Source organism: Arachis ipaensis, chromosome B04 (assembly GCF_000816755.2).
Source record: "Arachis ipaensis cultivar K30076 chromosome B04, Araip1.1, whole genome shotgun sequence".
Lineage (NCBI taxonomy): Eukaryota > Viridiplantae > Streptophyta > Magnoliopsida > Fabales > Fabaceae > Arachis > Arachis ipaensis.
The window spans coordinates 120984456-120995415 of record NC_029788.2 but is presented as its reverse complement, the minus strand read 5'-3'; the positions used below and the strand labels follow the sequence as shown (position 1 = coordinate 120995415).

Here is a 10960-nt window from a genome sequence, read left to right as displayed (position 1 = left end):
ACTACACACAAGAGGAGAGGGCTACCCATAGAGGTGGAGCCGCCTAAATGTGAACTTTTGATTTGATTTCTGTATGAGAACTTCCTTATTGATTCACTTATTCATATAAATGATTATGTTCTAAATAAAATTATTTTTATGATAATATTTATATGGTCTCATGTGAATTATAGATGTACTGTCTAGTCACTGAGTTGCAAAGCTCACTCCTTTTTTTTGAAAAAATAATTTTCAGGAATAAATACTTAAATATGTGAGTCTTTCTATTAAAGACTAATGATCTGCAATGGGTACTTATTCCTTGTTAAGTTCTTAGACGTTATTTGCTCCATATATCACAAGCAGAATCTTTCTATGTTTATTTATTTTATTTTTTATTAAAAATATGTAATTATTTATTTTAGAACTTGTAAATTTAAAAGAAAAATAATAATATTTGTAACCTTATTTATCTCATATTCCAATATGTTAGGGTTGTTAGGAGATTATTTCCCGAAGCGCCAGTCATGACTATTTTGGGCCGTGACAGAAATGCTATATGCATGTATGCAATATTGCAATGCAAACCTCGGAACATCTTAATAGGGTAGCAAGGACAACTATCCATTCTTTGAACTTCATGTTAATTATATAACACCCTAAGAGAGAAAATTGCAGTGTATAAAGAAAAGGTAATAAACACAAAAACAGGAACAGATCTCACTTTGTTGCTTCCAGCACAATGAATGTGTATAGATGGAACTGTTTGAGCTGTTAAACAAAATGTGAATTTAACATACATATGCACCTGCCATCACCACCTAAACGAGTTTCTGTTGTGTGCAATGTGCATAATCAAATACAGAGGAAAAGTCCTCATAGCACAAGTGTATTCATGTGGACCAGGGTGAAGTCCTATCAAGCATTGGAAAGTAATGTGTCACACTTTCTTTCATTCATCGTTGACATTTACAACAGATGAAAGTACTACTTTCTATTCCAACAAATCTTGATATTCAGCAATGCTGGGTGAATCTGTATCCGCACTGAACAGGGGTAATTTTTTTCCTACTTACATCATTGAATAGCCTTTTAAGTATATGGACAAACTAAGCCGCTACATGGATTAATTAACAAGCAGCAAATTAGATAACATGCGTATCTTGTTCCAAAACCTTAGGGCAACAAGTTAATGGATCCTTCTATTAAATACTCAATTCTTGATTGACGGGAGATTTTTTACCACTTAAACTTGAATCCCAACAGAATTTAACTATAAAGTATAAACAGAATTTATTTATCGACTCATAGATCCCACTGATCTTATGTTATTAGTTTCAGTGACAGGTTGCTATAAACCATCCTGACTAAGATGGATTGAAAACCAAAGGATCAAAATGATTACTCACATTTAAGATGATGGATCAAAATGCTATCAAGTTATACAGTAATTTTTAGTGGAATATGATGGATTTACACATCCTTTTAAGGAAAGAGACAGCATATTAAAGGCTTATCAAGTAAGAACTTTAAAGAATGTGTGATTAAAAATTAGCTGTTCATCAAACATGAGTAATCAAAGTTCTAATGAGGTACATCAAAGACATAGCCCACAGAACTAGTTAACATAGAGGTTATTCCTTATTAATAATTGCATATCAAAGCAACTGGAAACTTGCAAGAATGGCAACTAAGTTGACATTGGTACTCACCATGGTCTGCAGATTTTCTCCTTCACTCTGTAATGAATCTGAATCTGTCACATTATGCTTGCCAATCTCACTCTATGCTGCAGCAACGAAAAAACATTGTCAATCTCAAGCACCATCTTCCTAAAACCCTCCAACCCAATAAAAGAATCGCTATAACCTCATTGCAACAATTTACACATGAAACCAAGATTAAATTTTTTTTTCTCAGGATATTCAATAAAAAGAAAAACAAAAGTAGAAAAGCCATCAGACGTGAACTCAAATACAACCTCCAAATGCTCAATTCATATTCTTCCCCATCCCCCTTTTTCTCATATCCACAATTTGAAACACGCAATTCAACACAGGTGCACATTCCCCAGTAATCACAGAATACAAATTCTCCTCTATCAGAACCCAACATATTTTTTACAAAAGTTGAAAGAAAAAGAATTACAAACTAAATAACAAACTTCAAATGCCCATATTTATACAAACTGAATTGATCTTGGGCTTGAATAATTTCAACTAAATGAAGCCAAGCGAGATAGATCCATAAAAAATAGAATCAATTACCTGATTTTTGAGGGCTAACTGAAGCAACATGAAAAGTGAAAGGAGAGCTTCAGTAGATATAATTCTCCATCAAAAACAAATGCCCGAATGTCATAAGCACAAGAACCTGTCTGCATTTGTGACACCCCCTAAAGAACAACCAATATCATCCCCAAATATATATATATTCCCTTTGCTTGTTCTAATTGTGCCCAAGATTTACATTCCTTTCTGGGGTTCACATGGCAGTTGGATGGATGCAATGAGCTCTGTCAAAAGCTTCGAATCTGGGGAACCATTTAGCTGAAGAGATCTAAATTTTGCAATCATACAAGTAATATATTGAGAAAGCTGTGTCATGAGCTATGAGAACCAAGTGCTGTGGGAATGCAAAGGGAAGAAAGGTAAGAGTTCAGGTGGGTCAGAGCTTCTACGAGATGCCAAACTGCTTGAAATGTTGAATGTCTTGCTTGCACACCCAACGTGCTCCAGATCTTTGTACTCGGATTCCACGATAATCACTGGGAAATTGCAGTTGGAAGCGATTGTCTTGGCATAACATGTTACTAAAATAGTAACCATTCACGCAGACAATGCACAAATACTTAGATTTGAGAGGCAAAACCACATGAAATACACTCTTGTTGATGAATTCTTTACCATTGCAGATAACCGATGGCTGTTCCGGCAAGTCCATGATGACACCTTGTAATAGGAAACAGAGAGCAAGTGCGATGGTTTCAGTTGAAGGGCAATTATGGGGGAATGAGACTGATATTCCGTTATCTTTTTTCTGATCCTTAAACCATGCTGGCATTTCCTTCCCACTGATCCACATTTGCAAGAGGTCTTCACGATCTTGGCTAGCTGATTCTGCAAAGCCACAACACGCTTTTGATATAGCAGCATTTACATTGGATGCAACCAGTGGTTCAAAGCCCTTTACCTGTAATTCTCTTAGACTTGATGGAAGCTCTGGCAAAACCTCCAAATTATAGCAATAACATAGATCCAGACGTGTAAGTCTGGGAAGTGCATGGATACATATTGGAACTCTTAAAAAATCACTGTACCCTAAATCCAAATCCGTCAACGACGTTAAGTGGCCAAGATCATAGTAAAGGGTCGACACTTCTCTAGATCTGCTATACTCTCCATGTAATTTTAGGCTACTCAAAGAGGTCAGGCGAGAGAGAGAACACAAAAGTCCAACAAAAATTGGGCTGTTAGAAAAATCCCAAGCCTCGAGGGACTCTAACCCATGAGTGGTGTATGGAACACAACTAAGCTCCACGAATCTACTCAACTTCAACTTCTTTAGGCCAACGAAACATCCAAGTGGGAAGGGAAGACTAGTAAGCTTGTGGCACCCAGTTAAGTCCAACTCAGACACGCCAGCCAACTTTCCAAGCGTTGGGGGTAGCTCTTCTATACCTGTTTTTTCCAGATCAAGAATCGATAACTGTTTCATGCATTCCCCAAATTCTGGCAGTCTTCTCAAACTACGGCACTCATATAGATTTAGTTTCTCGAGTGAACTTATCTCCAATTTATCTCCAAGTGTTTCAAGACTCCTACATCTACCTAAATTCAATTCAACAAGCCTCTTGTGGTGTGCAAGAGATGGATTAATATAATTCAGCTCCTTACATCCATGAAGATTAAGTGTTTTAAGATTGGGAGCCCCAGAAAGATCTGGCGTTTGCTTCAGCTTCTCACAGAAGTACAGATTCAAGTGTTCTAACTTTTTCAGAACCTGAAAAAACATAGAGAAATATCACGTGGTTACTATTTTTGTTGGAAATGCTATTGTAATAAAATTTGATAGAACTATCGATGAAAAGGTCTACCTTCTTTCCATCCCATAACTCTACAATTTTGCCATGAGATAAATCAATTTCAACAAGTTCATAGCATTGATCTGTAAAGGGTAGAGTTTCCATTGGACAACCTTCCCAGTGCAAAACCTTTAATGTACAAGGAATATCACAGAGAATGGGAGCATTCACGCCATCTAAAATGAGAAGTTTTAGCTGGCATATATTTGAGAAAGATAAATCTCTCCAATTCTCTTTAATCTCCCGATACTCTCTCCATTCCTCTTCTGTCTCGCAATAATACACCTTACTTACGATGCTATGAGTTGCTTCACTTTCCTACGAATACACATAAATAAATAAACAATTAAAAAAAAAACAAGGAAAAAACTATACTGATTGAGATAACCATAAAAGCAAAAATAAGTTTTTAGTTACTTGGATAAAATTTTAAATACATTGTCAAATTCTTATTTTAATTCTATGCATCCTATAGTTGAGAAAAAACGAGGCATACCTTCTTTTGAGTAAGTACAAAATCAACATCCTCATAACACCACAATCTGCTACGCTTACTAGCATCATTTGGAGATTCTTGAATTACAATTTGTTTGCCCATTTCTTCAAGCAGATCATGCATCCCCAGAGTAACCATCCCGAGTATCTTAACCTCCTCTAATGTGACCAATGATCTATTAATCAAAATATCAAGACCGATTTCAGCCTGATAACCACATCTTTTTAACATCTCTGTTACATGATGTTTCTGCCTTCCTTTAAAGAAACAAGCAATATCTAGAAAAATATCCTTTTCTGTATCTTCTAAACCCTCATAGCTTATTTTCAATACATCAATAATTTCAGAATGTGAAGTCTTCTTTATTCTTTCAATAGCACTATACCAAACCGCAATAGTAGGTCTACCATTAAGATAGGAACCCAATACTTTAAGTGCCAATGGAAGACCACCACTGTACTTGACCACTTCTTTAGACAAATCCAAAAACCCTTCTGTAGGCTCCTGCTGTTTAAAGGCTTTCAGACAAAAGAGGTTAAGGGCTTCACTTTCCACTAACCCTTCAACCTTATAAATTTCATGCACCTCTGGTCCCTTTAGCACCTCTACGTCTCTAGTTGTAATTATTATTCTGCTTCCAGGACCAAACCAATCTTTTTCCCCAGCCAAATCTTCTAATTGTTTTTCATGATTTACATCATCAAGAACAAGAAGTACCTTTTTGAGACATAAAGAGTTTTGAATTATTCTCCTCCCGTCATACTTGTTATAAACAGCATATGAACTTATATTCATTTGATCAAGCAGCTGCTTTTGAATGTGGACAGTATCTTTTTTCTCACAATGCTCCCTTACATCGGCAAGAAAGCAACTAACTTCAAATCTACTTCGAATGGTTTCAAAGACAGCTCTAGCAATAGTCGTTTTACCTATGCCTCCCATTCCCCATATAACCATATAGCGAACATCATTCAACCCAAGACCTATGAGATTAATCACTCCTTCGACTCTTGAATCAATTCCTACAAGATTCTTCATTGAAGGGGGCAACTTCGGAATCAATATTTCATGGATATGTTGAGCAATTTTTTCCACAAGTACTGCCTCATCTCTATTCAGGGAAAAATAATTTCTTTGTAAGTCTAGCAAGACAAAAGAAAAATAAAGCAAAACAACTAATTTTATTAAAATAAATTAAAAAATTATTGGAGAAAGAAAAACTATACAAAAGAGAACAAGGCAATTGATGAGTTTGGAAAACTCTAAATTAATATTTATGATGACTAAACATTATTAATTAAATTAATTATAAAATTATTAATTCGATTTTCATTTAACATATGTTAATTAATAATGTTGTAATGCAGGTTTTCTTATTAGGCCGAACAGGAAAAGAATTATTGCTAGCCCAATATGCTTAAAAACATTCAGCCTTGTTTAATGATTCCTATATTATGTGGCTGAAGTAATTTGTGATTATTTGGGCCAGAATTCAAATATCATCATAAGCCCAAATTAAAGCTAACATTCAGCATTGATACAAAAATCTTTTTGATCCACATTGTTGAATTAATGGTAACTTTACTTGGCCAAAATTGAATTATTATTCCTACAAACTCAAATTAATAATTGTTGCTACATGACCCAATGCTTGATACGAAACTTATTATAAAAGGAAGTAAAATTGCTTCATGCCTCCAACGGATCCCAATCCTTCTCTTGGAATGGATTTCAAAATTTAATTTGCTAGCATTGGAAATATGAGAGAGAATGTCATTGATATGATTGATGGCATTAAGGCTACACGCTACTCAGGGAAGGAAAAGCAACTTCTATTCAATTAATTTGTTTAATTCATTTAATTGCTTCTCATCCAATTGTTTCTTCTCTCTCATTCTTTCTTTCTTCTTTTGCGGATATTACCCAGCAAACCATAGAAGCTACATTGAGCTACCGAAAAGAAGGAAAGACACACCAAAAGACCATCACAATGATGGCAAGAAAAAGCAAACTAAAAGTATGTAGTGGCTGATATTATCACCAAGAATGGTAAGATTTGGTGAGGTAATCTCGGGCTCCTCATACCCAAAAACAAGAAGAAGATCTCGGCCAGCTAGGAGAAGATCTTGGAGAAGATGGCTTGTCTCTGATTCTGCTCTAACATCACAGGAAGTAACTAGAGTGGCTACGTGATGGAAGAGGCAGAGATTGGATCAGATGAAGCTATCATCATCATGAAGCATCAACGGCCAGAAGTTCATCTTGGAGAGCAAGGAAGAGATGAAGGGCTCGGATTGATGAAGAGTGGTGACCAAGGAAGGACTAGAGGTAATTGCATGTTGGGTTTGCATGATTTATCTTTTTTCTCTCTCTGGCCGAATCGGTTATGACTTGAAGAAGAAGAAGAAGATTGGCTTGGTTTGTTTGGTTTCAACCTTGAAGGGTTCTTCCTATAAGTATGGGTGAACAGTTAGGGTTGATTCAAGGAGTGAGAGTGCAAGGCACAGAGTTCTCATAGCAGCACAAGCTGACAGAATTTCTTCTCCTTCAATGTTTTCATTTTGTAATTTTTCTGTTTAATTTTGTCATGTCTTGAGTCTCATGGAAAAAGGCAAACAGTGAGGTTTGTAATGAAAAAGCCATAGAGCGGAAAAAGGCAGAGAGTGCAAAATTAAAAGAAAAAGCCATAGATGTCCTTAGAGTTCCTTTGTACATCTGTGTTGTGTATCATGATTCTGTGAGAATCTTCTTGTAAGTTGGGTTAGCACTTTACCAGTTGAAAGCTTGGCAGTAACCAAGTCTGTAACATCTCAAGTTTTTTTGAAACATTTTACATATACCTTCTAATTTTATCAAAATACCTAAACTACCATTTACCCCTTTTCTAAACCCTAACCCTCTCCGAACACACACACCCCCTGCTGAGAATGAAAGAAAGAAAAATAGCGAGGGAAAACAGAGAGGGAGAAGAAAGGAAGAAGGAGTTGACACCGGTGAAGCTGGACGTCGCCGTCGTTGCTGCGGATCAAGTAGGGAGAGAGAGAAGGAGTTCGAAACAGGGAATGGAGGAAGGAGAAAGGAAGAGGAGCGAGAGAGGAGGTGCTGTCCTCGCCATCGCCCCTGGAGACCGTCCCTGCCGCTGGAAGGGGAGCTTCGTTGTTACTGTTGCGGCTGCAGGTATGGGGCTTCGAAGAGAGAGAGAAGCTCGCAGAGGAGAGAGAAACACAATGGCTAGAGAGAGGAGAGTCTCGCGAGGAGGGAGAGCTGGTACGCCTCTGCCGTTGTCGCAAGCTGCACCACCGCGCCTCCGGTCACTGGGAATCGCGCTGACGTCGCCAGAAGCTGCTGTTGGAAACTCTACAAGTTTGCCCTAGCTCAACTTTGCTTCTGCCTGTTCTGTCCTTGCCGGTGGGGGGTCACCGGAGCTGCTGATGCTCCATCCTCTTATTTCCTTTGGTTGCTGCAGTGAGAAATCGAAGTTATTGCTACTACCTCGGTCCAAATTTCGTGCTCTTTCATTCCATTCTACTTCAACCTTCCTTGGCACTCTGGTTTGGTTTCTTTGGTCCCTTGGGACCAATTTGTGAGTAGGCTTTATATTTATAATTATTTGGCTTTACAGATAATTATTTTGATATATGCTGCTTGAATTTATGACTATACTTACAAGTTACCAACAAAGGATTTGAATTTGATTTTAATAATGGATTTATTAGTACTAAATATTTATTTTTGTGAAATTCAAAATTTCAATCTGCACATGAGACTGTATACATGTTTGATAAAGTTTTGTATTATTTTAGAATATTCGATTTTATCTGAATATGTTTCTAGAACATTGAGATATTGTTGATACTCACTTATATATTCTGAATTTGTAAAGTATATTCGACATTTCATATGATTGAAAATGATTTTGATGAGAAAGTATTATTTGATTCGATACTGTATATATTTGAAAGATCAAAGATTGGTTGTATTTGAAATTATATGTTTTGAATTGGTTTGGGAGGCTCGTATTAGAAAACCGTAGTTAACGGCGGTTATGACGTTAACTTAGATGCATCTAACTCAGACTCCAGCTAGCAGGGGTGTTGCTAGCCTAACGTGTAGGCCACACGTTAGATCTGATATTCCGTTAGGACACACAAGAGGAAAGGACTACCCATAGAGGTGGAGCCACCCAAGTGTAGACTTTTGATTTGATTTCTGTATGAGAACTCCCTTATTAATTCACTTATTTACATAAATTATTATCTTTTAACTAAAATTATGTTTATATGGTCTCATGTGAATTATAGATGTACTGCCTAGTCACTGGGTTGCAAAACTCACTCTGTTTTTCTAAAAATATTTTTCAGGAATAAATATTTGATTATGTGAGCCTTTCTATTCAAGAGTAATGATCTGCAATGAGTATCTATTCGTTGTTGAGTTCTTAGACGTCATCTGCTTCATATGTCACAGGCAGGATCCACTCATATTTATTTTATTTTTTATTTGCTAAAAATATGTAATTATTCATTTTAGACATTGTAAATTTATTTAAAATATTTGTAATTTTCTTATTCAACTTATGTTTGAGTCGGTTAGGCTTGCTTGGGATTATTTTCCTTAGCACCGATCATGGCTCATTTTGGGCCGTGACAAAGTCAAGTTCAGTTTGGGTTTAGATTCTGGACTTATCCCGGATAGGAAGGTAGTTCCTAGGGAGAATTGGTGTTTGTAATCAAGGATGATTATAGTGAAATTCCATCATTGTTGTGATGGAGATTGGATGTAGGCTGCACTGCACTTAGCAGCTAAATCAGGATATATCTGGGTGTAATATTCTCTTCCTTCTACTCCATTTCTGTTTCTGTTGCAACAGGAGATAAAACTAAAAATATCTTGTGCTGATTGACGAGACAAAAAGAAAAGTCTCATGGCTGGGGATGAGACAAAATAAAAAGTCTCGTGACTAGTGACGAGATAAAAAGACAAAAAGTCTCCAGAAACAATATTTAAGGCCAACAAGTGTTATCAAGCGAAAATGGGCTAAAATTCAACCTCCCTTCTCTTAGCCACTGATAACCATCAGCAATTTAATAATAATAAAAAAAAAAGTCTCTTCTCCCCACGAACTAGAAAACTGTGGATCACGTAATCACACCAATACAATTACTTAGATTAGAAGTAATACATATACACACAAAATGACTCTATACTGCATTAGGTATAAAGTGGAGCATTGCTGCATTAGCATCAAGTCAAAAGGGTTTATAAAGGACGATCTGAGGCATTTCAGTTTGTTGACTGACATTTCAATTTGTTGTGTAAGCTACGGTAGTCTTTCTTTTTAATTTGATGAAAATACATGTATACCCAACGGTTTATTTGTTTCAATTTATCACATGTAAAATTAATGTGTTATTTAGATCAAATAATTAAAATAATTCTTTAAATTTTTCTATTATTTTAATTTGACATTGATTAAATTTTAATTTTTTTTTAGTTCTGCCAAACTTTTCCACTTTTCCATTTTGGATGAATTTGATCTTGATCAAACTGGTACTCTATTAAAGTAGTCTCCCTAATACCTAATATGAATTATATTAGTACTTGACCTATAGATTTTGTCTTCAAACAATTGTTAATTAATAAGTGATTAATTGGCATATCCAAATTATCTAATAATCTTATAATCTAATTGTAAAGTTACAAAGTTACCCCTCTACGCTCTTCTCCTCCCACTTCTTATTCTTACAAAATTTGAATCAAGAGGAAGTATGAATGAGAGGATGACGTTCTGATAGTTAGATTAGAACTTAGAACACAACGACTTCAATTTTTTTTTAAAAGAAAGAAGCTCAACACATCAAGTGGAGCGAAAAAATAATAAAAAAAATAATAAAAAGAACCAGTGTAAACCATAAAGTAAGTTATCCAACTCTAAATAACACTAATGTTTATTCTATTGTCATTTTTGGCATTACTATCAATAACAAGAAGGATTCACACCTAACCATTTTTTATAGTTCATGAAGGACATATGAATAATCTCATCAACCCCTTTTTCTTCTGTTCAATTTAAAGTTCGAAGAGACTAATTTGATTAGCTAGTGAAATTTGACGAACCATTTTGCCTATTGACTTATTCTATCTGTATCAGTTTTTGTTCTTCTAAATATAAAAGAGATAAATGCTCTATAATTATTTTCTATCATAATTTTTTATTTTTGTGAAAACACTTTATATTCAGTGTGAAAGAAGAAGAGTAATTCTTCTTATCGTTATATTCTTGTAAATTTTTATAGTATACTATCATTGAGAAGTTAAAAAAAAAAAATTAGAAAACAAATTATACCACACTGAACTCCACACTACTAATTTTCTTTTTTAAATAATTTTTCTAACAAATG

General features: G+C 35.4%; 1 protein-coding gene across 6 annotated transcripts in view; it reads right to left on the bottom strand.

Moving 5' to 3' along the window:
• Positions 684-10960, bottom strand: part of LOC107635074 (TMV resistance protein N) — an 11097-nt gene continuing 820 nt past the window's right edge. The window contains exons 2-6 of one of the 6 annotated variants that reach the window (XM_021121851.1): positions 4560-5670; positions 4076-4381; positions 2247-3981; positions 1692-1768; positions 684-1050 (exon numbers count right to left, since the gene is read on the bottom strand). In XM_021121851.1, the coding sequence (XP_020977510.1) occupies positions 2656-3981; positions 4076-4381; positions 4560-5670 (2743 nt within the window). In that variant the 3' untranslated portion in view covers positions 684-1050; positions 1692-1768; positions 2247-2655. Of the gene's footprint in view, positions 1051-1620; positions 1769-2246; positions 3982-4075; positions 4382-4559; positions 5671-10960 lie in introns of those variants that run through there. The other 5 variants (XM_016338435.2, XM_021121852.1, XM_021121854.1 and 2 more) reach the window with 5 other exon arrangements.